The sequence below is a fragment of the Protopterus annectens genome, chromosome 5.part0 (assembly GCF_019279795.1).
Source record: "Protopterus annectens isolate FY-2018-M chromosome 5.part0, PAN1.0, whole genome shotgun sequence".
NCBI lineage: Eukaryota > Metazoa > Chordata > Ceratodontiformes > Protopteridae > Protopterus > Protopterus annectens.
This window is the reverse complement of record NC_056735.1, coordinates 652,282,274-652,305,207: the sequence shown is the minus strand read 5'-3', so window position 1 is coordinate 652,305,207 and position 22,934 is coordinate 652,282,274. Positions and strand designations below refer to the sequence as shown.

General features: G+C 38.7%; 1 protein-coding gene across 3 annotated transcripts in view; it reads left to right on the top strand.

Moving 5' to 3' along the window:
- The window catches only part of LOC122802732 (ankyrin repeat and SOCS box protein 9-like), a 553,320-nt gene that overhangs the window by 294,765 nt on the left and 235,621 nt on the right, over positions 1-22,934 (top strand). For all 3 annotated transcript variants that reach the window (XM_044072497.1, XM_044072495.1, XM_044072496.1), the window contains one exon: positions 19,551-19,771. In XM_044072497.1, coding sequence (XP_043928432.1) covers positions 19,551-19,741 — 191 coding nt within the window. In that variant the 3' untranslated portion in view covers positions 19,742-19,771. The remainder of the gene's footprint in view (positions 1-19,550; positions 19,772-22,934) is intronic.

Here is a 22,934-nt window from a genome sequence, read left to right as displayed (position 1 = left end):
ACCCAATCATCCAAAGGCAGGCATCCAGTCTGGTGGACCCCAGCCATAAATAAACTGTACAACAGAAGGAGGAAGCTACTACATGATGGAGCAAAATCCCTAAAAGGGAAGGCATTTCTGATCAGTACTAGCAAAAAATTATGATCCCTCATAAAATCCTCCAAGGCCAGCTTGAGAGAAAAATTGCACAGAACACTAAAGACAATCATAAGGCTTTTTCAGTTATGTTTGGAACCTGGGATGCAACTCCCAGACTTGTTCTGAGTTGATTCTAAATGACAAAAAATACACTGAACCCACAGACATCGCCAATATCCTGGCAGACAGGTTCAGTGCAAACTCCCCCCCCCCAAAAGAGCAAGTATCTATCCCGGCAGAGTGCAGCCTTTAAAACATCTCTGATGCTCAGGTGAAGGCCGCCCTCTCCAAAGCAAAAAACACTGCTTCCATGGGACCATATGGCGTCCCGGGTTGCGTCCTACATGAACTCCAAGAAGAACTAATCCCTCAAGTAAAACTGCTGTACAATCCCAGCCTCACTACAGGATATGTGCCCAAAGAATGGCGTACAGCAACAGTGGTCCCACTCCACAAAGGTGGCACCTCTGCGGACCCTGGAAACTATCACCCCATAAGCCTGACTAGCCTAGTCTGCAAGGCTATGGAGAGGATCATCATGGAACTCATAAACAAAGACATTGGGGACCTACACACACTAGATCCTACCCAATTTGGCTTTGTCAAGGGCAGATCCTGCCTTTTGAACCTGGTTGACTTCTTCAAAACAGTCACCAAGGCCATAGATGAAGGGAAGGTAGTCGACACAGCCTATCTGGACCTCGCAAAGGCATTTGACACAATACCCCACTCGGGCATCATAGATAAGCTATCCAGCCTAAATATAAACCCCTGTGTCACAAGATGGGTCACAAACTGGCTCAAAGACAGAACCCACAGAGTCAGAGTTGCTGGAGCCATGTCCGACTCGAAACCGGTCACAAGTGGCGTCCCACAAGGTTCTGTCCTGGGACCTTTCTTGTTCGGTATTTACTTTTCTGAGGTACAGGCCAACGTGGGAGGACTATGGCTCACCAAGTTCGCAGATGACTGCAAACTGGGTGCCATAATCGACTCTCCAGCTGACACAAACATCCTTCAAAAGGTCTCACTTGAGACAGATAACTGGTGCCAGAGCCATGGTCTAAAGCTAAATGCCAAAAAGTGTATAGTCATACCCTTTGGCAAAAACAATGTGCCCACAAATTACCACATAGGTGGTAACCCATTAAGTACAGAGAAAGTTATTAGGGATCTGGGGACCCAAGTTAATAGCAATCTCTCCTTTGACAACCACATTGCCAAAGTGGTTAGAAAGACCTTCTACATAGCCCACCTCATCATGAAAGGATTCACATCTAGATCAATAGAGATAATCGTGCCCCTTTATTCATCCCTCATCAGGCCCATCATAGAATACAATGCCCCCTTTGGGATGTACCTTACCCGACACCTGCAGCAATTAGAAAGACCCCAAAAGTACCTCACCAGGAGGATCAAGGGACTCAAACAGATGCCATATGCTGCTCGGTTAAAAAAACTCCAGCTCTGCTCAGTTGCATACTGCCTACTTCGAGGCTATCTATGCCTGACATATAAAGCTATGTCCAACCCAGAATTAATGGACATGCTCCACCTCAGTAAATCTAAATCCCTTAGAGCCACGTGCTCGAGGGACTTGAACCTCAGCACAGAAATAAATAGAACATGCTGGAGGGACAGATTCATAACCCAGAGGTGCCCTTCGCTCTGGAATAGAATTCCAATTCATGTTAGGCAGAGCACCTCACTGACTCTCTTCAAGAAGAATCTAGATGAGTGAATGGGGGGATCGTAGGTTTGTCCCGGGGATTACTTCCATGTCACTATTAGACAGAGGCACAGTAAACTAAACTTTAAAAAGGGCACAGTATACTCAAATCAAGGGGTGGTGTAAGCCAAACACAATCGGGCTAGGCTTATAAATGCCCCAGGGCAGATAGCCTAGTATGAACCTATGATGTCAGTGTCTCATCAGACTGTAATAATGGTGGTAGCCAACCTGAGGCGTGGTCAGAGGGTGCAGTGATTGACTCTGACACAAACATTGACAAACTTCCATATCCTGCATTTCCACTGGACACAGCCAGTAGAGCTATGCATACCCAGTCCACTGAGCCCACAGCTATTGGACAAGTGGAGGGAAAGGACATTGATTAGGGAAGTGTGGCTACTGTGGCTTCAGTGCCCATTGAGTCTGGCTGTAGCCAAAGTGTGGGTTTGGTACCACACAGGTGGATTGATAGGGATGCTCAGAGGGGCCTGCTGTCCCTCCTCCACATGGTGCAGGTGTCACTTCCTGTTCCACTCTTTGTATGTTTAGGGCCATCATGGAGGCACAGGTGCATTTCCATAAGTGCTCCTGAGAAATGCTTAGGCTTGTGGATGTGGCTTAATTTGACATGCATGACTGCCTTCACCATGTTGCAGATTCATTGGATAGGATGAATGACATATTGGACTGAGGGGTGTCTGTCATGGAACGAGCAGTGTCTGTGATGGAACATCTGCTGTAAGGAGAACATCATCCTTGTGGGTGTAGGTGAGCCACAACATCTACTGATAGCCAGTGTGGCCATGCCCGATCATACTCCTGTAGTGGCAGTACTTCCACTGCACAATTAGTGAGTGTGCTGTCCACACTCAGATGTGGCAGGTTATGTGGTGTGGTTCTGGGCATTTCAGTGAAGGGAGCTCATCCAGTAGACAGCAGTCACATTCAGTTAGCAGCACTGCATCTGAGCATAGTCCTGGACATCAACATGCCAGTGTTACTCCTGGCAGAGCCAGTTCTCGTGGTCGGAGATGGCAACGATAAACTGCCACTTCTACCATGCACAGCTCACACATGTCCAACACACCACAACATAGAGCTAGCACCCAGCTTGGCTGTGTTTATGCACATCCTCACTCACCAGTTTCACCTGGAGGACCCCTACAGACAAACACACAACAGTTACTTATTTTGTCTCACTATCCATTTTTTTTGTACATCTGTCTGCCTTCTCCTTCATACTCATACAGACTCACCGACTTCTTGTGCCAGTGTAGGCATCCTGCCCACACCACACAACACCCTGCGCAAGTGATAATAACTGTGCCATATCCCTGTGTTCAACCTTTCTGATTCAGGGATACAATTTCAGTGTCTTATTGACAGTGACTTATTGCTTACTGTATCTGCATTGTTTTGTAGAAATGTTCATTGTACATGTGACTTTTTATTGTCTTTCGAAATTTAGAGACTTGATAATATCCATGTCACAACTTTATAGTGAATGCTGCTGTAAGGGTTATGAAGTCAGAAGCTGCAATGTGTATCACTACTTTGTAACTTCTCTCTGTAATGGCTACCACACAATACCCTGTGCAAGTGATGATACCCAAGCCATATCTCTGTTTTCTATATTTTGGATTCAGGGAGACAAATGCTTTCTATCTGATGCTCATGGTGCATAGCTACATAGCTTACTGCTTAGTATATCTGCATTTGTGGTGTTTAAACTGGTCATTGTACATTTAACTTATATTAGCATTGGACAGTTTTACAGTTGATCGCATCAAAATGTCACAACATTATAGTGGATGGTCTTATGAGGGTTGTGAAGTAAGACACTGCAATGTGTATAATTACTTTCTGACATGTCTCATACAGGATTTTCAAGTCCAAATGTATGATGTCATCACAGGTCAAGCCATGATATTCCAATCAAGTGACTGTATGACAGCACAGCATTTTTGTTTCCTTTTCCATAGTGTTCTTCATTTAATGTTCTTATTTGTTGCCACTGTTTCTGTCTGTGTCACAGAGGAACCACCAGCTGCTGTGGGTTTAGGCAGACATAGGCATGTTCAGTATGCTCTTGCAATGGCTAAGAAACAATGCTTAGCACACTCACTCACCAACTAGGGGCCTAAAACCTTCCTCCTACTTACATACATATAGTAATATTGATGCCAGGCAAACTCACACAACCTTTACCTTCCCATGTATTGGCTCTGTATTGCTTGCATCAGAGACAGTCAGCCCTGAGCTAACACTGTGGTAACAGCTGCATTTATTAGCTAAGTCCTGAACCTAGAGTGTCTTGTTTAATAATATCATAGCGTATCCTTTTAATTCATCAGTTGGTACAGTAAGCAAGTCAAAGATGGGAGATTTGTACAGAAATTCCCTTAACATGTGACAGCGGAGACATTTAACTTATATGCATCCATTAGCAAGTAGTAGGCCTCAGGAATCAAAGATTCACACAGTATACCTCTCCAAAGTACCGATAATCACTGCATGCCCTCAGTTTAGCAACATATGTTTGTAAAAGAAAATCATTAAAAAGAGAAGTTAGAAAGTGATGAGACACATTGCAGTTTCTGACTTCACAAGCCTCAGGAGATCAAACAGGCAGTATGCAAAACAAGGACAGTAACAAGAGTAACAAATCCTTGTTTGTGCCATAGCAGTAACTCATTTTTACTCGCCATAAAGGAACACTCTGTGCTTGTATGTGTCCCCCCCGAAAGAATAGTATACCCTTGCATGTGCCAAAACAGGAAGTCATCTTTGCCCTCCCCCCAAAAGAGCAGTCTATGCTTCTTTGTGCCATCCAACCTGCCCTTTCATTGTTGGCAATTGCATATCATATTATTCCCAGTTAATATCCTCATACATTTTAAGGTCAATGATATAGACTGGCTTATACACCGCATGTCTCTGAGTACTGGCCTGATAACTTATGAATGACCAAGAAACACAGAAAGGTAAGACAGAGCTGCATACTTGCAAGCAATAATCATAACAGGTTGTGTGATCACTAAGTGCAGTATATCCAGATATAATAAAGAGAATTAAATGTACAAATCACAGCTGATGGTTTGATAGCAGTGTATGTTCTGATGCAGTTGGTTGTATGAAGAATGACTTCAGTTCTTTGCTGCAAAGCTGTTTATGTGGCAAAGAGGGATAAGGCCCCTATCCTGTTTTCTGAAGGTGCATTGGAGTGAGAGTTGAAATCCAGACCTATGCAGACATATCTCATGTGTGCTAACATTTTCTACTGTGTATGTCATAGATTAATTTCCTCATTTCAAGTATTTTTCCCTTATTTTTTAAAATTATTTTTGGACTAGTGTTTACGCAATGCTACTCCTATCACAAACTGGTTTGACTGTGTTCATCTGGTTTGTGTAAAGCACAGTAGTGCACAAACTGGACAAATTGCCAGATATTCAGCAGACAGGACCCAGACAGTCACAAATAGAAATGGGATGCATTCAATTAATACTAAACATGTCACTTAGCAGTGTGCACCCTTGAGCACTCTGTTTGTACGATAGTAAGAGATGAGCAACAGTTTCAAATGTTGCAAAACCAAAAAGTGCACACTCTCAGTAAGTGTGAGACCTGCAATTAGTGGGAAAGCATAATTCTACATTGGGCTTCATCTGTGGTAGGCATGGTAGGCATTTGTGGAGAGGGTTTGAGGTTCCGTGCTCAAAGATGGGTCGTCGAGGAGTCCAAAATGTTTATTGGACTCCTAATGAATTAACATGGGTCCATGCTATTGGAGTGGGACTATAGTTGCTTGGATTACAAGTCAGAGGCATGGAATTGTCTTGCTTGGGCTTTGACCAGTGCTGCGGGTATCCTCCACATTGATTAACAATGTAGAAATCACTACTGTGACCTTCAGATGAGGAAGAGAGATACCCTTGAACATTGGATCAAGGAATGTAGGACTGGGGGCACCCCATAGATGTGTAAGTATAACTTCCACAGACATCATGTAAGAGTTAAAAGCTGGGATATAGTCAGGATTGGTATTTATAATGGTATTCTGTTTTGTTCTGTATTTTTTCACAACCGTCACAGACTGAAAATTGAATGCGCAAACTCATGCCACAAGATTGGCATGGATGTGAGATGCATGTGCTATGTAGGCATCCAAACAGTACTATTATTGTAGCATTAAAGGAAAGACACCTTTTTTGGTTTATTATACAGTTGCATCAAATTGAGCATGCATCTCTCAACTGTAAAAGGATAGTATGCATGCATTAGTATGTAGGTGATAACAACAGTTCAGTATTAGAGAGTAGACAGAGGTTGTGAGTTCAAAAAACACACTTCCCAAATATACAATACTGTTAAGTTTTCATTAACATTGTAATGTAATGTCAGACCTCTAAACCAGTGCCTCCAATGGCCTGCAATAAACTGTAATCAGTGATATTGGAACACACATGTACAATATATACACACAGCAAGGACTACTTGCTGAAATCTGTAGTATAATGTGCATCTGTTATGAACTGTGTAGTCTAAACAGTAAAAAAGTTATTTGTTAGGAGTTTGTAGTGTTGAAAGTAAAGGTAACAGAATGCAGTCAAATAATTGTATCAATACATTGTATGTCATATATGAAGTTACTAATGTTCTCCCTTTTTTTCCTCTCACCTCAACCCTTATCTTCTCTTTTTTCCCCCACAGCACAGTGGGTAGGTCTGTCCTACAGGATCCACCTGCCCACACTCCACTGGTTATGGCACTATGGCCCATGGCTGGGATGCAGCCTGGTAGCACCCACTCTGCAGTCCCTGCACTATTTGGCCACTTAGGTAGTTCTTCCCTGTAGGATAGGCCAGTCGTTCCCTCCAGCAGAAATGGAACAGGTGGTGATTTTAAAACCTGCAATGAACTGCCAGGGTTGGTGCATAGAATTGTACGCTGGGTGGAGACACTGGTCGTCATCATTGTACTGAATAACACAGAGATGCAGACATCAGACACTGCAGCCATCAGCGCAGTGAGGTGACAGTGATAACAGTTCATTGAGTGATGACTCAATTCTCACTGTCACCCAGCTTGATGTCCAGGAGTTACTGATGTCCCCACCCTCACCTCAACCATGGTGTTCACCCACCTTTGTGTCCTTCACAGTCCCTGTGTCTTGTCTTGTATGCCCTGTCTGTGATTGCTTACTCAGCTACCTAACCTAGACATGCCTATGTCTCTTCACCAATATTCCTCTCTCTCTCAAGGAAAAGAGCACCTGTCCCAAAAAAAGAATGTCATTCCCATATATAACTCTCCATTTTGCACATGCGACATCTTAACACACTTGATTTGGTCCAATTGGCTACACAACAAGGGTGTCAAAATAACATGTGTGCAAAACAGGAAGCTATGTATGGGATGATATTTTTGGGATAGGTGCCCCTTTTTGGAGAGAGAGAGAATTGTTGGAGAAGAGATGTAGGTATGTCTGGGGCAAGTAAGTTGGGTAGGTGAGGAAACAATCACTGACAGGACATACAAGACAAGACACCGGGACAGTGAACACAAGAGATGGGTGAACACCATGGTTGGGGTGAGGGTGGGGAAATAGAAGTCCCATGCATGTCAAGATGGGTGACATTGAGAATCAAGTCCTCACCCAGTGGACTGTCATCACTGTCACCTTATTGCACCACTGGCTGCAGTCCCTGATGTCTGTGTCTCCTTCTGGTATTTTGAACCAGGATGGACAGCAGGCACTCCATCTGGTGTAGGAGTGCACCCACAGTGAGGTACACAATCCTACGCACCATCCGTAGCAGTTGTTCTTGGGTGATGAAATCACTTCTGCTACTGCTCCCAGAGGGAACCACAGGCCTATCCTCCAAGGCAGAACTACCTGAGGCACCAGGTAGTGGAAGGACAGAGGGGATGCTGCCAGGTCATGCACCAGATGTGCTGGGCAGATGTGCAGTAGTCGGTGGAGTGGGGTCAGGAGGATCCTGTGGGACAGGCCTACCCTGCTGAGCTGTGGGAGGAAAAACAACAATTACAAAAAAAAAAAAAAAGAGAGAGAGACAATAAAGGTTGAGGTGAGAGAAAAAAATGGGATAATATTTATAACTTCATATGTGACATACAAAACATTGATACAATTATTTGATTATGTTACCTTTAGCACTATAAACTCGTAACAGATTTCTTTATTATTAAACCTACTCAGTTCATAACAGATGCACAGTATAGTAAAGATTGCAGCCAGCAATCCTTCATGTGTGCATATATTGCACATATGTATTTTCTAATTATACTGATTACAGTTCACAGCAGGCCATTTGTGCCACTGGTATAGAGGTCTGAATTACATTGCAGTAATGATGAAACACTAACAGTAGTGTATATTTGGGAAGTGTGGTTTTTGAGCCCACAACTGCTGACTACTCTCTAAGACTGTACTGTTATTTTGTCCTACAAACTACTGCATGCATACTTTCCTTTTAGAGTTTAGAGATGCTTGCTCACTTTTATCTGAGAATATGGAACTGTTGCTTTCTGGTAAAGACTATGGCATACATACTACTTTTACAGTTGAGATATGCATGCTCAACTTGATACAACTGTATGAAATACCAACTAAGCCTTCTTTAGCTTTTAATGCTGCAATAACAGTACTGTTGTGATGCATACATACCACATGCTTCTCACATGCTTGCCAATCACATGGCATGGGATCGCACATTCAATTCTTGCACAGTGGCAGCTGCTGAAAAAACAGAACAGAATATCATTATGAATACCAGTCTTGACTATGTAATAACTAGGCATCCAGTAACGACCTTGGACTCCTGAACACCCCACCTCTGTGCTCAGAAGCACACTACTTCACCGCAAACACCAGACATGCCTACAATAGAACAAGCCCAATGTAGAATGAGCATTTCCTGCCAAATGCATTTTGTATCCTGATGTTTTCCTGCCAGTTGCACTTATCACACTTACTGAGAGCGCACACTTTTTGGTTTTGCAACATTTGAAAAAGTTGTGCAATGCTTAGTATCACACAAACATGGTGGTCAAGACTACACACTGCTGGACAACGTGTTTACTTGATGGTAAGTGATTTGCAACAGTGGCAGGCAATGCAATTTCAATGTTATTTGATAGACAGGCACTAATGTAAATATTTAAGTCAAATGTGAAGGCCATGCCAGTCCATATAGAAGACAAATATACTTGCATTAACATAGTACACAGTATATCCACACTCATACTTTAGCTAATAAATGGACAATACATAAATCAATAGTTAAATAACTGACATAATATTAGTGTCTCAGCTCTCATGCATGTAAATATTAATATCAGCTACACTATATCAAGTGTTATAAGTGAGAGTGACTATAATGTGAAGTGGAGCAACATTAAAAGTGTATGGAATATGCTGTACTCAAACCCTGGACCATGTGTACAGTTGTCCTACACTTAGCTGTTGCCACAAAAAGGGTCTATATCATGAGACCAAAACCTTAGGTAGTTGAATACCTAAAGGTTGATCTCTAAATATTGAAATGTAAAAATCGCCAACAGCTGTTTCCACACAGGGAAGGAAGTCGCTTGGCTGTGGATTTTGCCTTTTTTACAATGTAGCGCGATCTCGGAGTTGGTATATTTAGTTGGGGAGGGTGTGTTTACAACTTTTTTTTTTAGTTTGGCCAACCACATTGTTTCCCTGTATGGAAATGGTCATTCGGAATTTTTACATTTTGATATTTAGTGATCAACCTTTAGGTATTCGACAACCTAAGGTTTTGATCTCATAATATAGATCCCCACAAGAAGGATGAGAAAAGAGTTATGTATGCTGCACTTCATTGCTATAATCTGCAGTGTCACAACAACAAAACAAAGTTTGCACACCCATTACTAGAACCCCATACCATCTGCACTCCAGACCTACACTTAACACCTCCTGTCACAGGATTAGTGATATGACACTCCCTATCTTAATATTCATTGTAAAGTTCTCACTGTTAATCACAGCACAATGCTGCTTACCATGTTTGCATGAGAGCCAATAGTATTAATTGAATGCATCTGGTTTATGCTTGTGGCTGTCTGAGTCCAGTCTGCAACCTGGGTGGCCCATTCGTCCAGTTTTAGCAGTGCCGCACTTTGCGAAAACCAGATGAGAACAGCTAAACATATTTGTTCTAAGATGCGCATTGAGCAAATACTGCCCCCCCCAAAAAAAAATGGAGAAATAGTTGAAATTAGGAAGAAAATCTATGGCAGTGCTCCAAACAAATTTTAATGAATAAAATTCCAGATAGGGAAAAGCAATCGCCGTCCTGTCATACAATCCACTTTTGTAGCCAGTAACCTTATATGGAAATGTTATCAACATCATACATCTCAACTGATTTTTGATTCATATTTTTGGGCTGTTCCTTGTAAAATTTGTAGTTTTATAGAAAATCACTGAAGATTGAAGTCAATAAATAATGACATACATTTGACTTTTGTACTTCATATCCTTCAGAAAATGCATGCTAACACGAATCCTATTATTCTAGCTACTTTCTATGTTTATAAGACCAGTATTTAAAATCTGTTCCTATTTTTGGGCCTTTGTCCTCCCATTGTTTTAGTCTTTGTCCACATTTCTTGCACTAAGAGGTTGAGAAGTATGACCTGCATTCATATTAGAGGTTGTATGGCCAGCAACACTGGTGCAAGCCACGAAACCTTGCTCACATGTGCCGCGCCTCATTAATATGCAGGTGTGATACCACACAATGAGCAACATCACGCATGCAAAAACACTTCACATTCCATGCTCTGTGTGAAACCTATAAAGAGTTTATTGAATCCCTTGGGTGTTTTGATTTTATTTTTTGTAGAAATAAAAAGAAAAAAAATATTCTAATTTAATTTATTCCAGTGATTTAAACAGTAGAACTGGTGAGCATTACAACTAAATAGGGTCTTGAGATGCAATTTCTCAGACAACCCCTAAATAATTTGAGAAATATGCAACACTAGTGAGGAACACAGAGTGATTCAACAAATAAAAATATATAGCAGGTATTTCAAGATATTGAATTCCTTCAAGACATACATTGGATGATTAAGTAATTAATAAATGTGGAAAGCAATTAGAAAGAATGGTATAAATAAATATGTGTGGTTTGATATAATGTGAGTGAAATTGAAATGATGATTAACATGGTATTTGAGAAACTTACAAAGATTTAGTGGAAAAGTAAAGAAATAAAAATGTATATAAGAAATTAACAAAAGGAAAAAAATATGAATATGTATTAGATGTTAAATGTAATCAAATGTCAAGTATATGAATAATTGTTCTTTCATTTTGCTTTTACATAAGTTATTACCATTTATATCTGGTTTTATTAGTACTCATGCATATTTATTGTCAACCGAATGGATACAGGAATTTCTGTTTTACTAAATCATTTATAGGAAAGGTCACTTGTCTTCCACAAACATTCTCCCATAAAGGAGAATTTTGGCTTGAGGAAATGAAGAGAATATGCAACAGTGTAGGCAATATAGGATAGCCGTGTGTGTACCCAAGTCAGGACATTCTAGTTTGAGTCCCATACGAGGAATCCATTGCTTTTGTAATTTATGGCAGGAAGAACATACCATAATTAAGGTTGATATTATCCAAATATTATGAGAAATATATTTCTATACAACCCATATTTGGCTTGTAACTTTTCCTTCTTTAGCACTTTTCCCTGTCTCTTGAAGTTTCCTCCATCTGCATTTTATCAGTCTGTTAGCACTTTAAAACCATAGCACAGAATGCTTAACTTTATATACAGCAACGGTATATGCAAAATTAAAATATTTTGCCATAGTAATCATGGTAAGTGAAATACCATAAATAAAAATAAATTTAGTATGAGTATGTTGACAAGTAGCAAAACATTTTTAAGAGGGCTATCACTTCTGAGCAGCTAGTGAAATGCTTTTTTTTTGGAAAGAGAGTGAATGTGGGAAATAGCATACACTAATTTATGTTACAGAAATGATAGTAGACTAATATAAAATAAGGAAAACATTAAACGCAACGCTTCAATTAAGAAAGATATTCTTTAAGTTTAACAAAACAAAATACATTGCAATTATTAATCAGGAGGAATTTTAAGTGACAAAAAACAAACAACTCCACTAAAAAAGTATCGCAGGCAGTCAACTCGAGGACATCAAGCTAACTTTATTTAAAACTTTAATAACAAAAACAAAATAAAATAAATTGAGCCCTTTTGTCCTATAAATACTAGGGCTTCATCACAGTCACCATCTTTTTGTCAAAGAACTCCTTTTATATAGTTAAGAATTTCTTGCTAATTAATTAAATAATATTCTTAAAGGTACAATACATGTAAAATAATAGCAACAAGACCTATTTCTCTAAAAAACTCTAAAACTTCATTAAATAGTTAAAAGATTAAAGGTGTATTTATAAAAATAATTTAATTAAAACATGCTCTAACATTTAAAACAGATTGTAAAGGAAGGGTCTATATCATATGAGCGAATCTCACAAATTGCGAATGCTCATAATATCGAAGTACTGGACCTTGAAGTGTTTTTTCTGAGATCACGGTACAGTGAAGAATGGGATATTTGCCCTTTCCTCACTGTAGTGTGATCTCAGAGTTGGAATATATATTTAGCGGGGGGTGTGGCGGGCCACAATAGGAAATTCGAGGTCCAGTGCATTTGATATTATGAGCGTTCGCAATTAGTGCGATTCGCTCATATGATATAGACCCGTAAAGGACTATATTAATTTAGATCTAGAAAATGTGAAGCATGTAATCTAAGCTGCCATTTCATTTCTTTCTCTTCCAGCTTAGATTTAATGTCCCCTCCCCTGGGATTTGGCTTTATTTGCTCCACAATACCAAAACCAACATTTTTGTAAGAGGGACAAGTCATCTAGTGCTTGTATATTGCATTATTCACATTGTGCTTGGTAATCTGATATGATACTGGTGTCCGTATTTTCTCTTATGAAGACTTCTTGCAGTTTTGCCAGCATAGTATGCTGGGTGCCACAAACATTTAGTGAGGTAAACCACTCATTTGGATTGATAGCTTCCTGTTACAAGGCAAACTTTTGCGCAAATGTCATTTTCTAAAGATAAGCCTTCACCTTCTAATATATAGGGGCATTGTGCACAAACTCCACACTTTGTGGTCCCTTTCCTTTGAGAATCCAACCGATCATGAAACTGCACCTTTCTTTTAAACTTCTCTTTTAAATTAAAAAGTTGTATGTGTACCCAAACATTTGTGAATGTGTGCACCCCCCACACCCCCTTACTAATTAAATATACCAACTCCCAGATCGCACTACAGTGAGAAAATGGTAAATATACTGTTCCATGCTATATGGAAATCTCCATTTGAATGGTTCAAAATTTCAAAACTTTGATATTATGGTCTCGACCATAAGAAATTTGAAATTTTGAAGCTTCGAAATTTAGAAGTAGATCCACCCCCTATATATATATATATATATATATATATATATATATATATATGTGTGTGTACAGACTGAAAGAAAAATGATAAACAATTTAATAATAATAATAATAATAATTTGTTTGTGTCTTTCGGCTTTTCCCAGTTAGGGGTCGCCACAGCAGAACTCCGGTCCGCTAATGATTGGCAGTAGATTTTTACATGCTGGCTTGCCGGGCCTAACGTACAACATTCAACGAAGGAACGCCCATTCACGCATGTCGCCACACAGAAGATGCTCTAACTGAGAATATAATAATAATAATAATATCTTAGATGATGTACTTCCAAAAAGTCAGTAACATGTAAAACAATGTCTGAATGCTTTTTTTTTTATTTAGCATTTATAGGGGGAGATGTAAGATTTTCCCCTCATATAAAAAGGGAAACAATGAGAGGTAAATTAGCTGTTACAATGGCCACGCTTAAAAAAATCACCTGCTTATGGTAAGTATACCTGGACACAGTTCTACTAGTTTTTTGGGGAGTAGTCAGTATAATAAATCATAACATTTGAGTAGATTCCCAAGCAATACTCTGTTTTCATCAAGGAGAGGGGTAAAAGTACACAAGAATGACACAGTAGGAGCTGCATGATATTGTTTTTACAGCTGTAATTCCCCTCTGTTCCTGTCAAACATCAAGCCACACTGTAGCTGCTAAGACTGCCATGAAATGTGCTTGTTTGTTATCACTCCTGCTCATGGATAGTTGTCCATTGGGTCATAAGGTAACCAGCAATATTAGGTTCCCCCATAAACCCACTACCCATTATGTGTACTGCTGACACCAGAGAAGATATATGCTCAGCATTAAATGCATACACATGAGCAGTACACATTAAAGTATTTGACATACAGTTTGCAATACAGGACATGTATACATTTACAATGCATTACTCAGAGGTGATTAGTGTTTATGCAAATAACAGTTTAAGGCATATGCTTGTTCATCACAGCTGGAGTCATCTAATGATGGACCAACACTTGCTTTCTAAAACCTTCATTTGCTAATACAAAAGCTGAGAAAAACAGACAAAACGCTGTAATAATTCTACCAGTTAAACCCAGAATATTTTAATATCTGAAATTTGAAGCTTTCTAAATCAAATAATTGTTAACACCTACAATTTTATCATCCACTGGTATTGCATATACATTATATAATATACTATATAACTAGGAAACTATTTCTGGAACTTTTAAATATTTCATTTAGATTAAGCACAATTTATTGGGGGTATACCATTGTCAGCTTAGGTGTACTAATTAATTAAATGAATTCATGAGAATTAAACCCTATACCTTGTGTTTGTGAGTTTTGTTTCTACATACATTGTGTAAGTAGCTTTTCTCAGCTGAAAAAGGGCTTTGGCTCAGTTGGATTACCCCAGCCAGCAAATGTCAAATAAATAATAAATTATCTTGGTACGCTTAGAAATTTGGTATCAAAAATCTGTACATGCTTTCTTTACAGACCCTTTGACATTGTTGTCATAAATGTTGTATAATGGCTAAATCAGTGACTGTAAACCTCAGTTCTAACAGCCGTACAACACCCATAGCAGACACCTGAAGGCCAAGGTCCACCATGCTGTACAGTAAGAGTTGGTGTCACAACTAGTCATGACCTGAACATTTGATCATATAGGTTTGTGAAATGTCAATGCTCTGTACTCATTGGTGAAAACTAAGTTAATTTCAGAAATGTATTAGTGATCTGGAGAAACTTCTGTGCATAGTTCCATTAGGAAAGCACAGATTTTGTAAGGGAGTGCTACATCTTAAGTGAATGGTAGAAAAGTTTGAGATACCGTACTGGTTAACCATCAGAAAACACAAAGGCACTGAATCAAAGAGATGACGTAATACCTTTTATTGGGCCAGCATAGGTTATGCAATTACTCAAGCTTTCTGGCTAAGAAGTAGCCATTTATCGGGAGTTATACCTTATGTGAGACATCTTCTCTTTGAGTACAGTATTTAGACAGCAAAAATTTCATCTGAGAGTAAATTATGATTGTCACAATACTGTCTTTCATCCAAATATATGGTGTAAGGATTTCCAGCAGAAATTTATAGTATTCACATTTATCACTTAGCACCTTGTATTTTTAATTGTTTCCAGCAGATATTACTAAATAGCTGGAATAGATGTATGTGACCAAAATAATATGAAAAGCATGAGCAGCAGAATTGTCCACAAGTACTAAACACTGGCAAATCAATTTTGCCAATAGATGCTAATTAGAGGTGAGACAGGTAAGCATTGCTGAGTAGCATGAATTGCTGATGAATGCTCTTTGAGAAAGGCAGGACTTCAAACTCTGCATAACTTTTCTCTTCTCTTCCATGATGCTGCTTCCTTTGGGCCTCTTCCTTTCTACTGTAGGAGCCTTCTGGTGCCATCTAACAGCTCCAAAGTGTAGAGGAAGTCTCCTGATGCTCTGCCAGATTGCCTCTAGAAGTCAAATTAGCTATGTTACATGGATTGGAGACAGTGGCATTAACAAAAAGACAGGAGTTAGAGCTGGAGGTGTTAGAGTTAAAGATGTTAAGATTTGCATTGGGAGTGACGAGGATGGGCAGGATTAGGAATCAGTATATTAGAGGATCAGCTGAGGTTGGACAGTTTGGACACAAAGCCAGAGAAGTATGGTTGCATTGGTTTGAACATGTGCTGAGGAGGGATGCTGGGTATGTTGGGAAAAAGATGCTAAGGATGGACCTGCCAAGTAAGAGGAAAAGAGGAAGGCCTATTAGGGTTTAAGGATGTGGTGAGAGAGGACCATGAAGGCGGTTGTTGTGACAGAGAAAGATGCAGTGGACAGGAAGAAATGGAAACAGATGATCCACTGTGGTGACCACTAACAGGAACAGCCGAAAGAAGAAGTCAAATTACCACCTTGGATCTCCCCTGAAAAGAGGTCATTAGCTTAGTAGGACTAATCCTGTCAACAAAGAATAAAGAAGTCTACTGTTAAGATAAGTTTATTTACAGAACTATATTTATCTGCCTTGATAAGAAAGTCATAATGAGCTGATGGCAGAATAACGAAAAGGTGAAGAGAGAGTTGAAAGTGATAGACAGCAATAATTGTTTCCCAAATTCAGCAGTAGATAGGCAAAGCTAGGGATGCTCAGCATTTTTAAGCTAAAAATCTTTTACGTAAAAGAAAAACAAATATTGTTTTTTGCTAAAAACACTGAAAGATGTATGCTCTTTTAATGAATATGGCTTAGCCTGTGATACACACAAGATTGTTTTAGCTTGCCTGAGCATGGTTGTTTGACAGTGTGTTTCTTTATTAAATTTTTGCATTTCTATTAGTAGGGAAGCTTGTTGGCTTGAAACACTTAGGTTTTGCTGACTATGAAGTCACAGCATCTCAGAGAAGTATTTCTAGATTTTCTTGAATGATCACACTTTCTTTGGGCTGGACCAAACTCTGAATGGGAATATTCAAATAACCGGGTAGGGTTGAGGACATCCCCATACAAAAACAGTAGTGCTACTATTTTCTGTGTTTTTTATCAACTCACTATTTATCGAGTGCATGAGTTTCACTGGTTTGCATGCTTGCGTTACTGAGTTTTGTATTGTTTTGACTGAAGAAGTGTGTTCAGAGCTTTGTAGTTTTGATCAGATATAGAAGGCCTTAAATAGAACTCTTTTTTTTTATCACTATATTTTTGAGTCTTGCTATCTAACCATTTTCTGATCAACTAAGGCCTGCTCGACATAGCAGTATTCCTCTTATGAAATATCCTGGTGATAAAACAACTGTAAAAATATAAAGTTTAGATATTTAACTTCATCTCAGGAAACTCAGTACTGAATTACAGAACACTGCTATGTTTAGCAGCTTGTGGAGTTTGCTTTTTGGTTTGTTATCATGGCATGACACCTGGGATCCAAGTACCTTTTCATCAGTAAGCTAGTAACAGAACAGAGCTATTTTTAACAACATTGGAAACATGACATTTTGTACAACGGTGAAATAATAACTGCAGAAAATCACTGTTATCCTCACGTTAGCATTCTGCTCATTAGAATTGTCAAAGCTTTATGGAAAATAACTCACTGTCTAACAAAATGTAATGCATTTCTGATCATTCAGAATTGAAAAAATGTGGAGAAACAGACATAAACGTAGATATATGAAGGCACAATTCTAATAATAACTTGACTTTCCTAATATGTGTAATAAATATGATTAAGTCCCCCACTGGAGCCATCCTAGCTAAGGTACAGCCTGGTGACAATTAAGGAGATAGGACTCCAAATCCAAGACACCAATTTATCAAAAGGGTGAAGGACTGATGTTGTGGAGCATGTAAGGAATGCAGAAGAGCATATAGTTCTACAAACACAGGTGATTTAAAAATATTTTAGGCTGAAATGGACATTTGCAGGCACATTATAAAGCTGGCTAATCCAGCCTACTGCCTTTACAATGCCATTGTCTGTACTATGATATACCATTTTTGCAGCTGTATGACGCAAAGCTTGTGAGGTACATTTTTAGAACGTCCATCATTCAGTGGGTAGAGATCAATGCACTAGTACATTCTTTCTCCAAGGCTCATACAAAAGAATACAAAATGAGGTTCAATGATAGGAGAGTTCTAGTTTTATTCATTTCTTCTAACATTTTTTGCATGCTAGTGAAGTTTTAGCTCCCGAGTCTGTCAGATAGTGCCAACACCAGGTTTGCTGCCCATGCATCTTTAATGCTGGGGTAGCTCAGCTGCAGACTGATAAACAGATGTCTTTGTTTTTCAGTTGTTTAGCAAAAACTTATTTTGAGACAGCTGAGACCACCAATTTTCAGGTTTCCCAGGCTATAATTTATATGTTTGTTAATCAAATCAATCCACATTATTTCTAAAAGGAACACATTTGCACTGAAAAGTAGCAGTTGACTTGCACAGTTAAGTTTTGCTACATCTCATCACATGGAGTAAAAATTGCATTAGCCTGTGTTGTGAATATGCATTGGGAAAGCACAGCTATAACATGCTGTGTTCTGAGGGTAGAATGGCAGGTACTGTACTGTGTGCTTGAGTTTTTATTTTGTTATATTAAATGATGCAGAAGAGAATCATATGCTAATTACTACTGCAGGAAATGGCAACAGAACAGAAGAAGTAATATTTTTGTGCATAAATCAATTTTATGTTATGATTCAAAGTAGCAGACCATCAAGGGAAAGCAATAGGAAAGTGGAATACTGATGTGTAGAAGGGCATATATTTGCATCAAATAGAGAAAGAGGTATTTAAAAAAAAAAGAAGAGAAAGAGGTAACAACGTCTTAATATTTTCTGATATGTAGGAGTGTTGGAGTAAGGCAGGGGCATTTACCAAATGGTGGCAATTCAGAAGATGGCAATTAAAATGCTATAAAATGCTGGAGAGATAATAGCAGAAATTGTGTGATGAGCAGGTGAAAAATCTTAGCCTATAGACCTACAGTAGGTTAACAAGGATATGACAAAGCCCTACATGCAGCAGAAGATGATGAAATACACACAAAGCAAAGCTTTGTCCAGAGGAAACTGCATAGCATGTTGCAGCTGGAGGAACAGTGTGCTGCATGTAAATAAGCATTGCTGCCTTAGAAGAGCAGCAGGTTTTTAGAAAACCCTATTAGCAGGTACTTGATAGCTGTAGTAGCAGAAGATTGCAGCTGTTCATGAAGCTGGCAGGAAATCATTAGGAAACAGACATGGAAGAGGAAAGGGCAGAGGAAACCTGTGGAGGAGCAACAGAGACACTAATGGAGTCTTGTAGAATCAGGACAACTATTACTTGTGCCCATGTCTGGCATACATTTTCTGAAGTCTTCCTTGCATCTGTGCTACATCAATAATATCATCAAGTCTGATGATTACACTGGGCTGATGACATTGTGAAGGCTGAGTGTAGTCCTTTTACTATAATGAAACTTTACCATACTAATACTGTAACCTATTACAGTATCACAAGCAATGTTTAATATTGAGTAGCTAAGTACAGTTGTTTTTGTACTGTATGCATTGCATGAATGCATGTCTGATGTAGGTAAAATATTTTAACAGAAAACTCACTGCTGACTAAATCATATTTTTCTCCAGGGCCCTTCTCCTTGTTGCAGTTATGCCGCCTATGCATTAGAAAATATTTGGGCTCAAAAAGACTTCACCTAATAGCCACACTGCATATACCAAGAGAATTAAAGCAGTACCTTTTGTACCAGTTATGTCTGCCTCCTTTAAGACCTTCATCAAACACTGGAACACTGGGCCTTCAAGAATGCAAAACATGAAACCTCATCTCATCACACGTGATCCAGAAGGTAGAAATGTCAAAGCGTGATTAGAAATTTAATTTACGAAAAGTATAATATGAATGTAACATTATAATCTCATATTAAAATCCTCCTTTAGGGCACGTATTGTAAGGCACAGAACAGCAGTCTACCTATGAGTAATTTAGTGACACTAAGTAATAGGGATCTGACATGAGGTACAGATGCATTTTTTTTTTCAGTCACATTTGCACTAAAGAAGCCATGCTTTCATGGTTATGTTTTGGTCTTAGATAGTTCAGATATACCTCCTGTAATAAGACTAGATGGGATGTTTTATATATGTTGCACTGAGTGCAACATTTTTTTATAGTAGGTAAATGTCTTCTGAAAAAAGGGCTACATAACTGTTCATTTTGCACTATAGTCAGATTAATATGGCTGTAAAATATTTACCATGTTCTAAGTATAAATAACACAGTTCTCACCATCAGTAACAGAGCCATCTCATGTGGTTAATTGTCAATATTTGCCTAGACTTGAGCCCCCTTCTATTCCATTGGGCTTGCACTGATATTTCCAGGTTTAAATATTCTGACATCCTGTGAATAACTTGGAAACTATTATGCTGTCTTTCTGTACTTTAAATAATGTTATACTGTAAAAAGCACTTGGCAATGCAGAGGCAAAGTGTTTATAGTTACTGGTTGACTTTCCTGTCCATTCCTTAGCAAGGGTGCCTTCCCTGCAGAGTCAACTCATTCCCTAAGCCTCTGCATCATTTTTTGTGGGCGCCCTGGTTTCCTTCCACATTTTAAAAGTGTACTGTGGATTGATTTGAATTCCTCTAAATTGCCCATAGCTGTGCATACTGTGTAAGATTCAGTATGCATGTGTGTGTGTGTGTGTGTGTGTGTGTGTGTGTGTGTGTGTGTGTGTGTGTGTGTGTGTGTGTATGTATGTGGGGATGTATCTGAATATATGTGTGTGTGTGTGTGTGTGTGTGTGTGTGTGTGTGTGCATGCATGTGTGCGTATATGTGTACATCTTGTTATAGGCTAGTTCACCATCTAGAATTAGTTTTACTGCTTTGCACCTACTAAATGCCAGAACAGACTACTGCTTCCTGAGGACTTGGATCTGAATTTAACAAGCAATCAAAAAGTGAAGGAATATAAAAACCACACCACAATTCATCAGGATTCAGTCACATTCATGTTCAGTAAAAATATGTTGGCATTATTAAATATTTTACTAACAGCATATTTCAATTATAACAGTTAGTGCAGTGGACTGAGGCCATGATATATGTTAACAATCTGCTTCCTGTAATTGATAGTGTGATTGTCTCAGCTTCTGTTTGCCTGCTGTGTAATTCTGAGCACATTACTTAATCAGGCAACATTATGGGACAATTGAGAAACTGAACTAGGCTTGTCAATGTTCTCCTGAATCACAGCTAGTAACTACCTATGAACCTGAAAACATAAGAGGCAACTTTTGAAAGCTTTACATCATGCAATATTCTTACTGGTTCTGCCTTAAAGACAGAAAGATTCTGTAACAGCCTGTTGAAAATTAAAAATATATATATATATTTCAAAGTGATTTAGACACTTACTGTTATGTATAATCTAGGAAGTGTTCAGTTTGTTGAAAGACAGAAATAGTGTAGTTCATGAATAAAATTGATTTTTGCCAACAAAACTATCACTGAGATTTGGGACATAGTCACTGTGAACCTTACATGCAAGGATCTATAATCCTCATAAACAAAAGATAAAAATAATATATTTCAGACTGCTTTTCTCCAGATAATTTATATTTAGTTTTGGAGTTCTATTTTTTTTTGTTTTATTGCAAAATCTGAGATTGTTAGACTCAGTTTTCACACAATTTTCTTCACCCATCCCAGTTTCAGAGTGCAAAGCTGCATCAGGTCAAAATACTATGAGACCAGATGTTTACATGTAGTAAAGCTTTACCATTTATATATTCTCTTTCTCTCTCTCTCTCTCCCTCCCTCTCTCTCCCTGGGGATGAGCGGAGGGGGGTATTTGGGAAATATGTGTTTATAGAGCATATCATCTTTCAAAGATTTACAATGTACCTATAAATTAAATATTTAATAGAAAATTATATTAAAACGAAAGAAAGAAAGCTTTGCCATAGTGTTCAAAATGATTCATCAGAATATAACAGAATGTGAGTGTCATTCACTTCACAGTTGGGCCAAATATAATTTACTGTGGTAAGACATAATTTAAAACTAAAACTGAAGTGTGGAATGCTACCAAGCAATGTCTCACAAATCTGGTCAGCCATGAAAATGACCCAATTTCTTCTGATGCCATCACAGACCAAATGGACATTGGAATATTTCAGGTTCCTCTTCGTCATGTTCTTTAATTCATTCCATCCCAAGAAGAACAGTGTTTCGCATAGAGCTAGTATGACATGTAAGGCCTTCTTTGTTTTGTCCCGCTAGTCTTCTACATTTACTAGTTGTTCAGGCTTTACAGTGATTAATTCAAACCTTATCTAAGGTAGTTTGCTTTAGAGACATTGAGTCTCTTTTTCCACATGGCACAGACCTTCTTTGTTTATGTGTTGTTAGCCAGGATAACTTGTGGCCATCCATACAGAAATGGCACCAACCTAGATGTGACTCTGAAACCACTGCACTGCTTATTAGTACTGTACCAACTCCTGACAGTGTAGTTCACTAACTGTAATAGAAGGTCACTGTTTCCATTCATGGGAAGCTGTGTTAAGATCATCTGTTAAAAAAAAATTATTTCTAACAGAGTTACATTTTTAAATATAAGTAGGACACAGGAAAATAACAGGAATAGTTATCATAAGTCAAATTCCACTCTCTGATTTGCTTAAATAATTGTGTTTTCATAAAGAGTTAACGGAAGTGCAATTATTTTGCTTGTTTTATTTTATTGTCATTATTATTTTACAAGATGAAGACAATAACTAAGACTAAAGACAAAGACTAATTTTTGAGGAATTCCCTGGTTATAGCCATCAAACCACTACATTTTTGATCTCTTTTTTAGCTCTATCCTGTCATAGCATGCATTTTGCAAACAAAGACATCACTAAAGCTACACAGATAAGCGTATTCAGAAAACATTGCATTCTGTCAGCTATCTAATTGTGAACAATGCCAATGTTTTGCAATAGTGCACTAGCTTTGGGC